This window comes from Drosophila persimilis, unplaced genomic scaffold (assembly GCF_003286085.1).
Source record: "Drosophila persimilis strain 14011-0111.01,24,50 unplaced genomic scaffold, DperRS2 tig00000000-arrow-pilon, whole genome shotgun sequence".
In the NCBI taxonomy this organism is placed as follows: domain Eukaryota; kingdom Metazoa; phylum Arthropoda; class Insecta; order Diptera; family Drosophilidae; genus Drosophila; species Drosophila persimilis.
The window spans coordinates 8,409,261-8,427,921 of record NW_020825288.1 but is presented as its reverse complement, the minus strand read 5'-3'; the positions used below and the strand labels follow the sequence as shown (position 1 = coordinate 8,427,921).

The following is an 18,661-nucleotide window of genomic DNA, read 5'->3' as shown; positions in this document are numbered from 1 at the left end:
GGGACTGGGACTGGGGCTGGAGCCTTCGCTCGACTCATTGCATTTGGCATGCCAACTAAATCACCAGAAATCAGTTATAAATTCGTTGGCTGCTGGTGGCCGTTGGGGCCGGGCCTTCGTCCTGCTCCTCTGCGCTGTGCTGCAGGACATTAGATTTACAAATACATATGCATAATTCCCTTTACCGTAAGCCTTGGCGCTGATAACATTGCAGCCCACAGCCCAGACAGACAAACAGACAGGCAGTCCCCACTTCTCTCACTCCGCCACATGTACATCCGAGTATGTGTGCGCCTTTTAATTATTCAAATAAAACAACATTCTGGCCATGGCCAAATTGCAAAACTGAAGGAAGGACTGGCAGATCCGTTAGGTTTCTGTTTCGGTTTCGGTGTGTTGTCATCACCAATAAGCGAGCATTCCTGTCAGTCCTCTCTTTCTCTCTCTGCAGGATTAGGATTCGTTTCTGCTGTTTGACTTACTCAAGCTTTAATTTGCGGCCCAGTAACAAGAATGCTTCACAAATTTGCGGTGGCTTGGTAATAATTATTTGAAACTCTGACGCTGGCCATTGAGGAAGTTTCTGAAGGCAGGAGATCCCAATCCCAACTGAAGGATTCTCGTATTAAGAAGACGAATGATTAGTCCTTAGCGCACGCTATGTACAAATAAGCCGAACAGGTTGATGGAGCACACATTGCAGTTGAATTGGGATGCATTTTGATTTATTTTTCTTTATATAAATCATGCCAAGTAGATTAAAATTCAGTTCATTTTGGAATGGATAATCAATCTATGGCTCCATTAAACAATTAAATGCTCCACACAAAGCCCCCAATTAAGCGATATTCCCTATAATTATAAGAGATACTTGACATTTATAAAAAAAAATCATTATCATCACCCTTGGCCCTCGCTTACACGTGCTGATGGATATGGCTAAAGTCAATTTGATTGATAACACTGCCCCAGACCAGGTCCTGGGACCAGCAGCAGCTTTTCCTTGTTTTTTTCTTTGTGCCGTTTCGGCCACTCTGTCAAGTGGCAATTAAACTAAAGCATGGCAACAAGCGACAGCAACAGGACGCAGGACCCCGAGCAGAGGAGCCATAGACATAGTGTATGGGCCCAGATAAAAATGGCAGATATTTTTTTCACGACTTTCGGCCGGCGAACGAACACACAAGTTTTTTCAGGACGGCCAGGACCTAATGACACACGGCCCGGCCGTGACCGCGCTGACGTTGATAGGCCACAACAATTTTCATTGGACAGCCATTTACAATAAACGTCAGCGATTGCCGCTCCGCTCTGAGGGTGTAAGGGACAAAAAAAACGCGTAGTTTAGGGCTAAAATCAAACAGCATTGATTGGGTGGTGGCGGTGGTGGTGGGACAGGGGCAGAGACAGAGACCGATCTGTCTGTGCCGTTTGATAAGCGCTAATGAATGGTTTTCTTATACGCTCCATTGGACTATGTCCGCGCCCGTTCGTGTCCTTGTCCGTGTCCCTGTCCCTGTCCGTGCCCGCGGCCAGCCGCAACTCTAACCGAAAGAGAAGGATAAGGAGGCAAGAGCCAGAGCGCCGGAGAGCCAGTAACGGAGCGGCCTCTTGTCGCGGTTTTGGGCAATTTAAGCGGCGGTTGCCGTTGTCATTGTCACGACGTCGATGCGGTTTTCGACTGACGCAAATGTTTGGCTTTGAGGCAATTAACGAGGCACAAAAATGGGGCGAAAAAAAAGAGAAACACAGTCCGAACGGAGAACAGAAGTGAGGCGGTGCGATGCAGTTTTTTTTTCGCTTCTGCTCTATTTTTTGGCTTGTAATAAAATGGCAAACGTATGCCGATGCAATCAATAACCGAAGCCTCGAACAGCTCTGAAAAGCATGCTACACTTTTTTCCAGCAGCTCACCGTCGGAATAACCACAACGTTGTCGATGTTGTTGCTGCAAGGACATGGCACAACAGCAGGAGCAGTAGAAGGAGCTCGAAGAAGGAAGAGGAAGAAGAGCAAACCAACAAACGACTTAATACAGGCCAACTTGATGAAGATACAAGACAGATGGATAACGGCAGGTGAGCCAGGCATACAAATAAGAAAATTTCCCAGTGTCCCTCCTTCACATTGCATCATCACCTCCCCAATCCACCCAATCCCCAATTCAATGCCAGCTCTTCCCTGGAAAAAAAAATAACCTGAAAAGAGAACAGCAAAAAAGACAAAAACTTTTAAACAAGATTCGGCACTCGGTGCACAATGGCCAACAACAGAGCCTGCCTCAGAGACTCAGCCTCTTTTATGCTTGACCATGGTCCATGGTCCATGGTCCACTCCAATACAAATCGTTACCAATTTTCAGCCGGATGGGGCGAATTGGTTCGTTGGGGAACTGATCTGGAATGGGGAATGGGGAATGGGCAATGGGAAGGAGGCGGAGGGCTCAGTGGCAACCCAACCCAATCCAGCCCCCATAAGCAATGGTCAACTGTATGGACAAACATGAGGCACACACCTTTCATTTATTGTTCGTCTCCTCTCTCCCATTCTCTCAGCCTTTCATGCTGCTGCCTCTTTCTTTGTTCCTTCCTGGCACTGCCACTGCCACTGGCCCTAGCTCTTGTGGCGTATACGTAACGCTGACCATTCTCAGGACGGGAACCGCGCTCGACACGGTCTTGTGGGTGGTTGGTTGACTGGCAAAAGTGGGGGCTGCTTCTGGGGGAACGGCATTGTCTACTGGAGGGATTGGCAACCGGACTGGGCTGTGGACTGACTGCAGCCGGCTTTATGTTGTGTATGTGTCTGGCTGAGGTCTTTACGTTGGCTTGATTGGATTTGCCGATGCAAATGAAGAATCCAATTTTTAAAGTTTGTTTTTCGTTATCGTTACGTTTCTTGTTAGTGGTGGAACCATCTCCAGCTCCAGCTCCAGCTACTGCTACTGCTGCTTCTACAGGTCCTGCTGCTGGTACAGCCTCCAACTTGGGTTAATCTCCCCCTCTGTTCGTCTCTCCTGTCGCTTTTTTCACCACGTAGCTCTGGTGTCTTGGACTCCACTTTTTGGCCTTTTTTTAAGGTTTTTTTAACACTTTTGCTCAATGTTTTTTCCTGCTGGTCACATCAGCCATACAATAGGCTCCTGTCCGGCCACTGACGCAAAGCATCACCACGAACAACAACTATAACTATGGACAATTCAAACTAACCGACGGACGGAAAGCAGGGGGCAAAAATTTGTTAGCTGCACAGAAAAATGTAAAAAAAGGAAAGAAAAGTTTTTGCTTTTTGGTTTGGCACGCCATTTGTTTGTGCTGTTGCTGTTGCCTGTCATTCCGATTCCTATTCACATTGGCTTTTGCCTTACCACAAAATCGAATTTTCACTTTTAAACAATTGACGTTACCACATATAGACACAAAGAGAAAAGAGAGAGAAAGGGAAAGAGAGAGTGTGAGACACACACCTGTACTTTACCTGCCTCTACTTCTCTGGTATACCCTTGCCAGAGGGTATGATGGAAGGTATGATAAGAATAATCAAAATAATCTTTTAATTAGGATGAGTGTTGTTTTTGCTTGTATTTACATTTGTTCAATACATCGAGGAATCCATCTTACCATTTTCGATGTTCGCCGATCTTCGATCTCTCCATAAACGGAGTTTACGAAACATTTTGAAGGTATTCCACCATCTGGCAACGCTGTAGTGCCTGTAACATCTAAAGAACTCGTATTTCAAGGAGCCACTGGACACATATACTTCATAGTATCCATCATTAAATCGGAAAACTAATTTTCTAATCTTATAATCACTTTGAAAAGGGTATCAAAATCTTCATTGACAAATCTAGACTTTCCTTCTGGCTTTACTTTTATCAAGTTTCATTCTCTTTTATTTCGCTTTGCCCCCTTTACGAGTATGCCATTCAATTTGCTGTTTTCTCTTTGTTTTTGCTCTGGTCAGCTTAATGCCGCCTGGCCCCCCGCGTCGGCATCGTGGCCAATGGCTTTTGTGTGCAGTTTATTTAGGAAATAAATTTACCAACTATTTGGCTAAACTGACAGGCGGACGGGGCGACACAACGATACAGCGACTGATTGGTTAAAATATGCAAAAAATAGAAGTGCTTTAACCTGAAAATTTCATTTTAATTATCGTTCAACATTCGGTTAAGCGCTGTGTGTGTTTGTGTGTATTGTTTGAAAAACAAAATGAATTGCAGCCTCAGTGCAGTGCGTGTTATTAGCCCATTCGATCAGCTGTAATAATCAATTAGGGGCTGCGGGGTATGCCCAATGAAAACATGGCATTTGCCATTTGTTTATTTGCAATTATTAGAGTTAACAATGCGCCAATGATTGAGCTGGAAATTAGCGTTATTTATTTAGCCATGATACGAACAGTACTACCTGCTGGAATAATCTTCCACCGATCGAAGAACCGAGCCAATTAAGTGGTATGAAATTTGATAGCTCAATAGTGGTATCGGGCACCTTGCGGGGATTAAATAATTAAGCATCGACTGCCGGGCAATTCATCATGAATGATTTGTACAAGTGCCACACCGGAAAAGAAAACCCAGCCAAGCAAGACACGCTATCGAATTTCCTAGCGAGAGAAGTGCTTATAAATCTACTGCAATACGATCCCCTGACAGGCGGCTACAATTACTGAATGGAATCGCTGGAATAGAATCAATAAATTAATCAACATCCCACAGAGTAGTTGTCTTGAGTAGCCATTAAATCGTTGGGGTGCTATTTTAAGAAGCGAAAGCGTTTACGGATCTATGGCATGGCCAACGGTAGTGAAAATTAGCCACAAAACGAGGCGGCATATGCCATAAATCCTGGCCCAAAACTGAGGAAAAGCGCTTCTACGAACAGACAGCCTCGAACTATGAGGCGAAACTTTATTGACCCACAAATAACGTGCAGATAATTACAAAAACAAAAGGCATTCGGGCAATGGACAATGGGCAAGCAGTGGTTTCCCCCCAGGAAAATGTGGGGGAGTGTATGGGAGAGAATATGGCAAAGTGGAAAAACTACTTACAAGTATGTTAACATGCGCAATTGTTGCCTTGTCCGAGTGCGGGTCCGGGTCCGGGTCCGGGGTAGAACTCCTCCAGGGCATACTCGCACTCAGGCCAAAGGAGCAGCAAGTAGCTGCTCCATCCTCCAACCAGCAACAATGGGACGGAAATCTTTTCTTTTTTTCCTGTCCGCTGTGGGTTTTCCCAAAGATGCTCAAGTTTATTTCTTGTGGTCATGGCAAAAAGTAATCCAAAAGATAAAATACAATAAAATAAAAGGCCAGGCGGTGAGTTATGTCTGTTGTTGTTGCTGTTGCTGTTGCTGTTGCTGGTGGTTTCGGTTTCTGGGTCGCATTGGAGGGCAGGTCCCATAGACAATACCTTAAAGCAAACCCATGTGTTGTGTCGTGTGCATAATTTATATGGCGAGCTTCACATGTTTTTGGCTAAATTATTTCCCCGGCCAGAAGGAGCACGTGCTGCTGCTTCTGGCCACCAGGCCACGGGGCCTTCCAGGTCAACCGTTTGGCCATAAATTTGAACGCCTGCCCTGCGACACGCTCTATGACATTATTGAACTTGAAAGGGATATGGCCAAAACCAACAATACAACAGAACAACAGGAGCCAGAGCTGCAGCTGAAGTGAAAGCAGGAGACCCTGGACCCTGGCCATAAACACAAAAGCCACTGAATTGACCTTCGAAATTTCTGGTTAACTGAAAAGGAGGAGGCCTTGGTAAGTGGGTAGACTTATTTCCATGGCTTACTTATAGATGAATATAGATATATATCGAAGGAAAACTGAACAAGATGAATGTGTCAAGAATACAATATTAAACGACCTTTGACCTATCTGGCACAATTTGAAATCAATGGTCGTTTGTGACCATAAATTATGGATGGGATAAGATTCTTGAGCCATTGCCGCTGCTTGATATGAAAACAAAAATTTTCCACACTCCAATTTATTCTTCCACTTCTATTCTAAGACAACTCCACAATCCCCTGATATATATTATAAGATATCAGGAAATAGCCAGATATACGGCAATATTCTAGACAAATCGAATCTCCAGACAGTAAATCGTTTGAATATAAACGGGCAAAGAATATTTAAGGATAGATCTACTGAGAAAGAAAAAGATAACCACAAGATTAGAGATAGAACATCTTTCTATGAGAACTTACTAATTTGTATAACATTTATTTATTTTCTAGTGTGTTAAACAAATTATTTCTGATAAGGAAATCCATGTTTGGCCTTTATTTACACTTTATCGATACATCCTTCACGCATTACAAGTCAGAAAAAGCCTTTAAATCTGTGTTCTTGTCTCTAAAAGTCCGTATATATTAGAGTAAAAGTTATGTAACCACAAAATATTAACTGTTTAGGGGGAGTCCACAAATTCCACTTTCAAGCAAACAAAAAAAAGGAGCTTTTTATAGGCAATGCCACCTTCTTGGATTCTTTTTTATTAGACAAAATGTTGTTTGGCGCTGCAATTGCTGTGGGACCATTTAGCATTTTCGAGTAACCACATGGGGCCAAGACCAGGCAGCAGCCACAGAATAAGCCATGGCCCAAGCCCTAATGGCTCTAAGGGCGCACAAAAACAAGCGCTAGGAGACGCGTCGCACCCGACGGACGGACGGACGGACGGGCAGACGGATCGTCGCTGAAGTATTACGAAAACTCTAAACAGACGCAAAAACTTTTGCCAAAGAAAATTTTCTTAATTTGATTTCTTTAACGCCCCTGGAGTGCAGTATTGCGGCCACGGGGGCATCTAAATGTGCGTGTATTTTATAAATATCCACAAATACAACAATTTATATATACATAAATAGGTATATATTTAGGTATATAAAGCCAGGGCAGGGCTAATACGCAGACAAGGTATAATAAAAAGGCTTGGGCAGAAAAGTTTTTAATAAAGTTTTTATACCCTTACGCCAGACACGGAGAACTGCTCGGAGAGTTGGGGGCCATTGGCCAAATGGTTATAATTGAGGCAATTTGTTATGAATGAAGTAAAGGTAAGGGCTGATAGAGGGTCTAAGGGAATTCATGGCTTATTCTTACAATTATGGCGTGAGTTTAAAGCTTTATTTGCGATTTAAAGTTAATTGTACTTAATTTAAAATTTATATTTCTATAATTTTCTTTTCACTTTATTATACCTAAACATACTCGTACCATAGTAATGCCTGAGAACTATTGCACAAAGGTGTCGACTTTCTATTTAATGTCCTAAAAGACCTGTCCTCCTAGTATCTGTCAGATGCAAAAAGCCCTTGGCGGTGCACGATGTCGGAGGAGTTTGCTATGGGAATACCGTGTTCCTTGCATGCAGTTTGAATTTCATTTCAAAACAATTTGTAAAAGTCTCTCAACTCTAAGACACACTTGCGGCCTCGCTGCAATCGAACTTTGGTGTGTGGCAGCTAAGCAAATTTGCTGGAAGTCGGCGGAAACTGACGCTGCCACTGTTTTTGCCACTGCCGCTGCCGAGTCAGCAGTGTGGCAAGGATGAGGATGTGCCTCTGTTTCCTCTGGCGCTTCCTGTGATGCGTGTGGCTGTCAATAGTTTTCCTTCTTTTTCCCTGTATATATTTTTTTGTATTTTTTTTTTGATGAATTGACAGGCAATGCTATTTGTCAGCAGTCAATGTGTTTGTTACATTTTATTGCCAGCTGGCTGCTGCTGCTTCTGGCTGATTCTGCTGGCTTCTGGCTGTTGGTTGGTTGCTCCATTGTTAATGTCAGGCGTTCGGGGCATACGCTAAACATGGGGAGCAAGTTATTTGTCTGCATTTTATATGCAATTTCTCTATGCATCTCGCTGTTAGACAGACGGGCTGTCAGGCAGGCAGCAATCGAAGGGAAGGGCAGGGAAGAGAGGGGCAACCAGCAGCAGATATACCAGCAAATTGTGTTGTATTGTGCCTGGATGCATCCGACATCCGACAGTCGACAGTCGACAGTTGAGGGTCGATGGCTAGGGCCAAAGCTGCTTCGATTTGCATGGTCGCTGTTTGAAATAGATTACGCATCCGGGGTGCCAATTGCCGCGTGCCCTTTCCGAACAGTACTTGAACTTCATCGAAGAGCAGCAACAGCACCAGCACCAGCAAAGTCCAATCAAAGAAATTGCTCTGTCTGCCTGTCTATGATTGAATAACTGAATGACTATCTCATTGCAATCAACTTTTGCGATTGTATAACGACAAGAATTCATTGCACAATATTCATAATAATTCTCACTTCCAATTTGATTTGAAGGTGTCTTGTCTGTTGGCCCTGGCGACGCTTTTAATGAAATTCTTTCCTCAAAAAACAAAAAATAATACATCTTTAATGACATCTAATTTGTAAAGGCTTACAGCCAAATCATGTGGGCGGTCCTGCCGGACTTACCTGTCGAGAAACGTAGCCTAAACGTAATCCAAGGCTTTGGTTTTCTTCATCTCTTCAATTTCTTTTCACTCCGCACCATTCCCTCTCCCTCTCTCGATTTGCATGGGAATTTTCATTCCTTTTCATTTTTTCCTCTGCGAATCAACGGAAATGAGACTCCATTTCGCACGTACCTCTCGACAGCCAGCTCCACCCAGCCTTTGACTGCTCGACGACGGGTTTGGTCATCGTCCATGGATACGGATACGGATAAGGAAGGTGGCATCATCATGTTTGCTCGTTCCATTTCCACTCAAAGCGCAAATGAGAACGTGAAAGGTTTTCCAATCTATATGTGTGGTGGAAACTTAATCAAACTGAACAAAGGCAAAGGGCAAATGGTTACCATTTTTGAGACGTCTCCCCAGGCCAATATGTGAATATGCCAAAAAAATCCCCCGAATCCTACCCAAACCATAATGAAAAAATAACTCCAAAATCAGTTTCATTATGATTCTGCATGTTGTTTCCCTTCTCATTTTCTTCTCTTTTTTTAATGGTTGCGTTTTATAAATATGTAAGTGCATGTCAACATAAATTAAAATACTCCCCAGTTGATTAATAATGCAGATGGAAAATGTCACAAAGAAATATGATTGTACGACGACGGCTGATTCCCTTCACTATGCCGGAGTCGGAGCCGGAGTCGGAGCCCTCTCCAAAGAAACCTGAAAGCCTCAGCGACTGCCCTGAAGTACCAAAAAGGCAAACGGAGGTCCGGGCCAGGCCAATGTTCTGATACTCTGAAAATGGTATATTTTTTTGTAATTTCCCAATTCCTTTATTGTAATACAGATAGAATTGCATCGCCAACCCAGTCCTAGACCCAGATTTTTCAATAAAAGTATTTAGCTATTTTTATTTTACTATATTATTTACTGAAAACCATTTCATTTGTATCCCCGCTCGGTAAAATCTTTCTAAAAATAAACAATATTATTTAATACTATATATTATTCGTACAAACCCAATGAAAAATTCCCCTGATCCAGTACGTGTCTTCTCCAGTGTATGCAAATATTTTATGCAAGCACAAAAATAAAGTCATTAAAATTGTAAATACACAAGGGGAAAACGCAGGAGAAGCAGTCCTTCCGAGCAGGAGGTAGCCAGGAGTCAGAGGAGCAGCCACAACAAGAGCTCCACATGCAGGAGGGCGCAGGAGCAGGGGCAGCAGCAGGAGCAGCAGCAGGAGATGACGCGGCCATCCTGTGTGCGTGCAAGAAATGGAAATGCGGTTAATTTCCGTAAAGTATGCAATAATTTCTGCCACTGAGCATAAGCAACAGTAGCAAGTGAATGCAAGTATGCACACACATACACACATACGAGAACGGATGCGGCATACTCGGCTTACATACACATACATACATGAGTGACTGTGCGAGAGTGCGGCAACAAAAGGCAAAACGCAAAGGCACAAAGTAAAATAACTGCCACACGTCCGCCCTCTGGCCTTGCAGAGCCCGAACAAGTAAATCTCTTTGGCCGTCTGCAAAGACGGAACTAACGAACAAACGGACATTCATCAATATAAATCAACCGACGGCCACAAGCCAGGCCCACTACCAGTACCAGGCGGCGACGGGGAGCAGCCCGAGCCACTGCAGTGGCGGAGGAGAAAGCCTCCACCAAGTAGAATAAATAAAAACATTTTTGTATAAAAATTTCTGGCAATCGGTGGGCAAGTGCGGGGGGTCAACCCAGAAAGCGAGGATGTAAAAATGTTGGCCAAAGAAATATTTTCACATTTCTATGCCCTTTCAGAGGGTATAGCGACTGTGGCCAGAAGTTTGTCACAAACGAAACAATTTAAGAATTATCAGATGAGTGCTTCTGAAACCAAAGATTAAACCTCTATCAATACATTATATCACTGTCTAATAATGTAAAAATCGTAGGAATATATTATATATATACCAATGGAATGCTCGATCCAAAAGTGTAACTTAATGTTCGGCCACAGAATACAGAATTTCATTCTTGCTATTTATTTGTGTTCTTATTCGGCAAATGGCAAATGGACGGCTTCGGCTTCGGCTGTGGCCGTTGCATTGTGCACTTTCCTGGTCCTGGACCTGGTCCTAGTGCTGGTCCACCCTTGGTCCTTACTGTCCTTGCATCTGCCGCTCGCTCTGGCAGTTGCCACAGTAGCATTTTCGTTTCATTATGTTCCGCGTGCCTAAAGGATTGCAATATATATTTGAATTTTTTTTTGCTGCTTCCGACTGAAATCGTTTGCATGTTGCAAGGGACTGCAAGGACTACTGTACTGTCGTTGGCACTCGCTGAGGCAGTGGCAATGGGTTGAGTTGGCACACACAAACACACAGAGATACACCACACGCATACTACGAGTACATACAACACAACAGAATCGTTGAGGCCACGCCACGCATTTTGACTTCGGTATTTGCGGCTTTTTATGTAATTCATGGTCATTCCACATATGCACGCAGCATATCTCTCTCTCTCTCTCTCTCTCTCTGTGTGTATTTGTGACTGCATATTTACTGCCTCGAAAAAAGAAAGACGAACAAAAAATAATTGTGCAAGCCTCGCGAGGCTTCGTCCTGATCCTGGCATGCATTTGGGCAAAGAAGCTTCACGAAAATCACGTTATTTATGCGATTTTTCGAGCCATGGCATCCGAGATGATGCCACATGAGGCAATTAAACCCATACAGGCGCACATGCCAAATGTCACAAGCGAAATCCAAGCCTTGTGATTGCAGCAGTCGAGATTAACCGAGAAGAAAACCAAGGAACAGATGCGCCATAAGTAGATATAATTAAGAATATTATAAGTTGACAAAAAAGAATATTTACTGATCTTCACTTAAGAGCTTAAGGAGCAAAACAAGACTCCAAGGACTACAGGGCTCAGACCAAAAGCCAGGGCGTTATTCATCGTACGATTATATTGTCTTTGATAAGACGATAGTTCTGGCTCTCGGGGTCTACTATAAGTATTTAGGGGAATGGTTTTGGTATGTATTTCCAGATCTTCGTAATTTTGAACAATTCTAAAAAACCCACTGGAAAACCCCATTAAGACCCTGTCTCTGCTTCGTCTCTCGAAACACATCAAGTGTATAAAATAATATCGTAAAATAATACTCATTCAATGACTGTAAAAACAACAACACTGTAAAGTAAATAGAAGAGCAGCAGACTTAAATTCAATTGATATGCAAATGCAAAGGCCAGAAAGAGCGCTCTCTTTTTTCGCAGTGCATTTCAATGGCGGTGCATTTTATTTGTCATTTCCGGTTTGTGTCGGAAGTTGAAATTATTGAAATCAAACGGAAATGCAGCGAAGCAAATGCATAAAAAACGCCCAGAGCCAGAGCCAAAGCCGAAAAGTGTGCTTAAAGCACGCACTCGGCGCATGGCATAACGATCCATTTTCCTGTCCATCTGACTGTCGTGTCGTGTGTGCATTTGTTTGTGTCGGGGAGCCCATAAATAAATATATATATAAATTTAAATAAATGCAGCCGCAATACCCACACACACAGTCGAGCAGAGAGACTCTCTGTTCGCTTGTCAATAAATCAGAATACTTATCAACGTCAAACGACCACAAAGACTGCTGGCAAACAACATAAGCGACCAAGGACCAGGACGCAACAGAACCAGAATCAGGACGAGGACCAGTCTGTGCAAGAGCCTGCGACGGTTTATTACGCGCGATTAAATTCATTAAAGAAATATGCCCGAGCCTGCGACATCAAGCGGAAGGAAATCCGACCAACCGCACGCATAAGCACATAGGCATCCCGGCCCAGGCCTCCAACAAAGGACACCCCACCATCTGACAACTGACACTTGCTGCTCTATCTGTGTGCCGGCAGGCCTTCTTACGGCCCACCCAATTTATGGGCCGCCTCTGTTTTCTCGCTCTATCTCGGCCCCAAAACTAAGTCCGCTAATTGCGCCGCCTTAGCCGGAGAGTATCTCGACAAGTCTCCACACACCACTTCAGGCGGCACTCATAATTATGCCAAATTTGCGCCATTTCTTCGGACTGTTGCCTCCTATTGTTTGCGTTATTAGCTGACAATTTTCGAGGGGGGAAGCGTGGGGCACAGGCACGGTGATGCCGAGTGGCATGACTGTGATTAGACAGGGTTTTCGGGTCGCTGTGCAAATGGTGGGATTAGCAGGCGCTTTGTCTTTGGCCGGAGGAGACAGAAACAGCCAATGCTGCTGGGACCGTCGCTCCTCGATAAGCGTCGTCCTGGACACCCAAAGAAGTTGATGTTTTTCTTGCATAATTGTGGCCCTAAGCCATGCGGTTGTTATTACAGGCCAAGAAATCTATGCAAATGCCTAGAGACCGAGACCAAATCGATTGAATAAACGCTTAACTACAAAAAATGTTACACATAATTCCCAGCAACCCAATAAATAAATATTCCCTAAATTCATTCCAACCTAAAGATAAAGAACTTTTATTAGATCCACTCAAAAGAAATTGGAGAGAGCAGAGATACAGCTCTCTTTAAATTAAATCTTTGACTTAAACTAGCAATAATTGAAAGCTTAAATGGTTTAAAAATTGAATTTTTTCTATATTTTAAAAATGTTATGTGTGACTTCCACTTGGTGAACGGACCACCGACCGTCCTTTTGTGATCCATTTAAAAATGAAGAAAATATTTTAGAATTTACCTGAAATCCCCTGTAAAAGCTTTTGTCAACATCGATGCTCTGGCGTGACCAAATTCTTTGTTATATTTTTTCCGAATTTTTTTGCCCAATTGTTCAGTGTGTCGCCATGGTGGTGGCGTGCACAAAGCGCTGATTGCACCGCCTCCGCCCCCATACAATAAAGCTTTGCAGCCGTCACACACCGACCAAACGCTTTTTCCCTGCTGACATGTCCCGCCAGGGCCCAGCAAAAAAAGAGATATGCATATACATACATATATATCCAATAGGCCAGCATCAGCATCGGCCGTAGAGTGTTTTCTGGCGTTTTTCTGTAATTCGGTTGTAGTTTTTTCCAAGGTAGTTTTTTGGGATTGGTGGAAAACTGGAAAAAAAATTGAAACTGCCTGCATAAAGGCGCTAGCATATTAAAGGCTTAAACCCACTCAGCGGCAGATGCCATATTGCTGAAATAAATACACAGAGATTGGCATGGCCCGCATACCTCATGTGGAGATAAAATTCGTTTATGGAAATGCATTTCATTCAAGAGTCACCGATGCCATTTTTTCCCCCGTTCAAATTGTCCACGATCGAGGGTCATTTAACCAAACTTTATTAAAGATATGTTTGCAAATGGACATACGAATATGGGCCTACTTATCTCATCAGCTGAACCAACTGAACTGGATCATGGCTTGCCTCTCCGCGCCGAAACTTTCGGTTTAGGCCTGTTTGGGATTGCAAAAAAATACGAATCCCAGTCGGCGTAGTGTATTTTTTTGATCTCCAAGCTGTTGTAGTCTCAGTTTGACCTCATTCAGTTTTTAGTCTCGCTCCGACCAACTCCAAATTGTGAAAAATTATCTATAAAATTTTCTCAAAAAAAAAATTGTCGAAAAACCTTTTTTGATACAAATTATTTTCTCTTTTGAAATTTATTTCGGCCCTTTTTAATTCAATAAAATGTGTTCTCCATGCGGACCGGGATGTGGACCCTGCGACCCCTGCTGTGGGCCCTTCGAGTGCTCGCCCAAGTGCTACAACTCCGCACAACTGGAAGCCTTGCCGCAATGTGCCCCGCGCATTCCACCCCCCTTCCCCAAGTGCATCACCGTGCAGCAGCCACCTCGCATGATCTGCAAGAAGCGGGTAGTTTTCACCGAGAAGATCGTGCCCGAACCGATGGTCGTTAACCGATGCCGGCAGATCACAATCCCAAAAGTGGTGGATGCCACGCGCGTCATCAAGGTGCCGAAGCTGATTTGGGTCTCCCAGATGGTGCGGGAGCCACGCGTCATCTACTACCCGTCGATGATACCGGACCCGTACGTCGTCTGCTACCCGAAGCGGGTCTGCGAGCCGAGGGAGGTCTGCCAGTCGATCCTTTGCCAGCCGAAGCCGCAGACGATCGACATCCCTCCTCCGAGGGAGTACTGCTGCTACCCGAACGGACCCATCAACTACAAGCCGAGTGCCGCCTGTCCGCCGTGCCCCATTGGGCCCTGTGCCCCGGGCGGAGGCTGCTGCCCCTTGCCGTGCTTCTCCACCAACCAGTATCCCGTGGCCGAAGGTCGCTGTGGTCCTTGCGGGCCCTGTGGACCAGGATGTGGACCCTGCGGACCGTGTGGTCCTCGTGGTTGCGGACCCTGTGGCCCAGGAGCATGTGGGCCGTGTGGTCCGGGCTGCGGACCGTGTGGGCCACGTTGTGGTCCCTGCGGTCCATGCGCTGTTCCGAATTGCGGACCCTGCGGTCTGACCATGCCTTCGGGACCCTTCATACCGGCTCCCTGTGGTCCTTGCGGAACGGGCGGCTGTGGTCTGAACGGCCCCTGTGGACCATGCGGTCCTTGTGGACCCTGCTCGCCGCCATGTCCTTACGAATCCCCCGAGTGTGGACCCTGCTACCCGTGCTCCCCCACTCCTTGGAACACACATTGTGGACCGGTCGGACCGTGCGGTCCCCAAGTGCCCTGCGGTCCTTGCGGTCCATGCTAAGCCGCCAAAGAACCCTGGAGTACACGTTGTCGCCCTGGAGTGCCCTGTGGTCCTTGTTAATCGGCTCAACATGGCTCTCAAACTGATGACTGCAACCGTTTGGGGAGTCCTGCTACAACATTTTCCAAGTCTACAGTATATTTGCATTGTCAAAAACTGCTTCAAAACGCAAGGGCTGTAAAATAAAAAAAAAAACCTTTTAGCGGAATATTCACCGCCTACTATTTTTCATAACTCATAAAGCCCACCACTCAGACGAGACACTCGTTTACGATAAGTGGAAACGATAAGAAATCATTCCTGTTTTTGAACGACGGCAAGATATCGATACCGATAAATACAGGAAAAACAATCGAATGCATTTGCCCGTTCGCAAGCGACGTCGATGGACAGGCAGGGCAGGCTCAAGAAAAATTGGAAGCTGCTCACCATTTACGAATAAGATTTCACCGCTGTTAGATTTGAATTGAGGTCTATAATGTTCAAAGTAAGAGGGCTTTAACGGCTAATTAAATACGAATAGTGTGATGCGCCCTCGACGACAATTCCAACTGGCATGCGATGCTACCCGCTCGACTATTATTTGGGCTGAGAGTACGAAAATCACGAAGCCATGCAATATAAGCAGTAAGACTTTTACACGTGTAATTATAATTAGCCCAATAGTGCAAAATTTAGGAGAATTCGGATAGAATAGACTTTATAAGAAGAGATTATAGGAAATATCTTAAGAGCTATTGGACACTGCTGCTCCGAACAAAGACAAATTGGATCAAATAGTGAATTACGATTATAGGGATATTATAATTTATTAATTTAATTATAGCCGGTACTAATTATATTCATTACACTGGAGAAAAAAGCATGATGGTGGGATATCAAGGACGCAAAAATGTATATTGGGTTACCCAGCAAAAAAATTTTTGCCATAATCCATAATTTACAGCTAGTGGTGCAACAGGAGGGTAAAGCACCATTATTTTTCATCAATTGCACTGTCTACTGTATCACATTGTCATCCACATGGCACGAGCCTACGTAGACGTACAATCTGACACAGTCTTGAACCGACCCCGTCTTGAATCGATCAACTTACTCATCGCACACCCTTCGCTAATATTCTACCACAATAAATATCCCAAACTAAACAGCCATAGATCTATCCAATAAATAGATCGGAAACTACGCTGCTCAAATAGCTAAATAGACCCTCCTCGTCCTCCTGCTTTCATTAAAAATGTTGCCTTTTCACAAGATATAACTATAGAGCATGAACTCCTGGCCACATTGATCATCAAAATATATGACAATTTTTAAAGGCAAAACATTTTTCTAACCCGAGTTTTAGAGTACACTGGTAGTCTTTTTGTTTCGAATCAAGAAGGCTTTACCATCCCAATCACATGTTACTGTTCGAGCTATAGCCAGATCTCATTTCGATTTCAGTTTCGCTCCGACAAAGATCTAAATTTTAGTAAAAAATTTAGCTGCTTAAAAACATACAAAAAAAAAGATTAGTTTTTCTCGCTTTGATATCGTTTCCAATTTTCGACAAACAAAATGTGTTCTCCATGCGGACCGGGATGTGGACCCTGCGACCCCTGCTGTGGGCCCTTCGAGTGCTCGCCCAAGTGCTACAACTCCGCACAACTGGAAGCCTTGCCGCAATGTGCCCCGCGCATTCCACCCCCCTTCCCCAAGTGCATCACCGTGCAGCAGCCACCTCGCATGATCTGCAAGAAGCGGGTAGTTTTCACCGAGAAGATCGTGCCCGAACCGATGGTCGTTAACCGATGCCGGCAGATCACAATCCCAAAAGTGGTGGATGCCACGCGCGTCATCAAGGTGCCGAAGCTGATTTGGGTCTCCCAGATGGTGCGGGAGCCACGCGTCATCTACTACCCGTCGATGATACCGGACCCGTACGTCGTCTGCTACCCGAAGCGGGTCTGCGAGCCGAGGGAGGTCTGCCAGTCGATCCTTTGCCAGCCGAAGCCGCAGACGATCGACATCCCTCCTCCGAGGGAGTACTGCTGCTACCCGAACGGACCCATCAACTACAAGCCGAGTGCCGCCTGTCCGCCGTGCCCCATTGGGCCCTGTGCCCCGGGCGGAGGCTGCTGCCCCTTGCCGTGCTTCTCCACCAACCAGTATCCCGTGGCCGAAGGCCGCTGTGGTCCTTGCGGGCCCTGTGGACCCTGTGGGCCCTGTGGGCCCTGTGGGCCATGCGGGCCGTGTGGGCCGTGCGGGCCGTGTGGGCCATGTGGGCCGTGTGGACCGTGTGGGCCGTGTGGACCAGGATGCGGACCCTGTGGTCCTTGCGGACCTTGTGGACCCGGACCCTGTGGATATGGTCCTTGCGGTCCTTGTTAACCAACAAAAGTGCAGGTCCTTGTGGAGTCGAATCTTCTGTCGAACCTTCCGTCCCAAGAACACTGCTCGTTTTCCGAGTCTCGAAAATTACTGCAAGCCCGTGATGAAATTTACATTTGTCATTGTTTCGGAAATGCATTTGATTAAATATATTTGATGATAGCGAGAAAAATCGTTTTGCAGTTCGTTGAATCAAGTCGGTCGGGGGCCATCTGTCATTTGAACTCAAATTCTGTCTGGATGCCTTGCCTCCAGTAGGCGGAGATTCTCTTTGTCTGCCACAATGTCAACGAAAATAAATTCCACATTAATTCCGATTATGTGAAATTCATTAACTTGGCGAAAAAAAACAGTGCAAATTAGTAATGGGTGGGACGCGTGGGAGAGCCGCGTGTGGACACGTGTTCGGCGATTCATAATGGAACGCCCACGGCGGGCAGAGGCGGCAGCCAAAATGCATGAGTGCACGGCCCATACATCCTGTCAATCCTCGTATACTTATGCGCATCCGGTTTGAAATGCAGCAAACAATGCAGCAGACACACCGATACAAATGCCATGGCAGTTGCAGATACATACAGCCGTATATCTGCATCTCTGCCGCTGTCTCTCTGCCTGTCTGTCTGTCTGTCTGCTCCCCGCTGGTTGCCATTCGACCGGAAGAAATTATTGTTATTCGAATTGATCTGCCAGCAGTCTCTGTCGCTGCTTTTGCACTGATGCCGTTGCTGCCGTTGCACTGTCGCTGCTGCCATTGCGGTTTGCGATTTGGCCTAGCGATAGGCCTTGGCTGCTGCCACTGAAGCGATATCTCTGCGGCCCCGCCTTTTACTGCCAGCTCTCTGATAACGTCAACGCAGCAACGGGTATCCAGCGCCACAGTCTGTGCTATTTATTTGCGCTCACATATGCATAAATAACGTGGACTGAGAGGGGGAGGGCGAGGCGCCTGATCCACCCCCACATCCCACTGCTGCTTGGACAATAAATTGCAAAAATATTATTTTATCAACAATAATTAATTAAATGCACTTAATTGCGTGCCGCAGTCGCAGTTGCTGTTGCAATTGCTATTGCAGTTCCTTTTTTTCATTTTTTCTGTTTTTATACACTTTCAGAGGGTATTATAATTTGA

The 18,661-nt window shown here is 45.2% G+C and overlaps 2 protein-coding genes across 2 annotated transcripts; both read left to right on the top strand.

The window, feature by feature from the left end:
* Positions 1 to 14,062: 14,062 nt before the first annotated feature.
* Positions 14,063 to 15,361, top strand: LOC6588384 (DBF4-type zinc finger-containing protein 2 homolog). The gene has a single exon (XM_002012914.2). It carries the CDS (start codon positions 14,122 to 14,124, stop codon positions 15,151 to 15,153), a length of 1,032 nt encoding a protein of 343 aa, XP_002012950.1. The 5' UTR covers positions 14,063 to 14,121; the 3' UTR covers positions 15,154 to 15,361.
* On the top strand, positions 14,084 to 17,698 carry LOC6588420 (DBF4-type zinc finger-containing protein 2 homolog). Its single transcript, XM_002012913.2, has 2 exons — positions 14,084 to 14,121; positions 16,714 to 17,698. The coding sequence occupies exon 2, from the start codon at positions 16,714 to 16,716 to the stop codon at positions 17,524 to 17,526; it is 813 nt and encodes a 270-aa protein (XP_002012949.1). The 5' UTR covers positions 14,084 to 14,121; the 3' UTR covers positions 17,527 to 17,698.
* The last annotated feature ends 963 nt before the right edge of the window (positions 17,699 to 18,661 follow it).

Bases quoted from the DNA above. Each gene is read 5' to 3' on its own strand.
- LOC6588420 (XM_002012913.2), top strand. From the start codon at position 16,714: ATGTGTTCTCCATGCGGACCGGGATGTGGACCCTGCGACCCCTGCTGT.
- LOC6588384 (XM_002012914.2), top strand. From the start codon at position 14,122: ATGTGTTCTCCATGCGGACCGGGATGTGGACCCTGCGACCCCTGCTGT.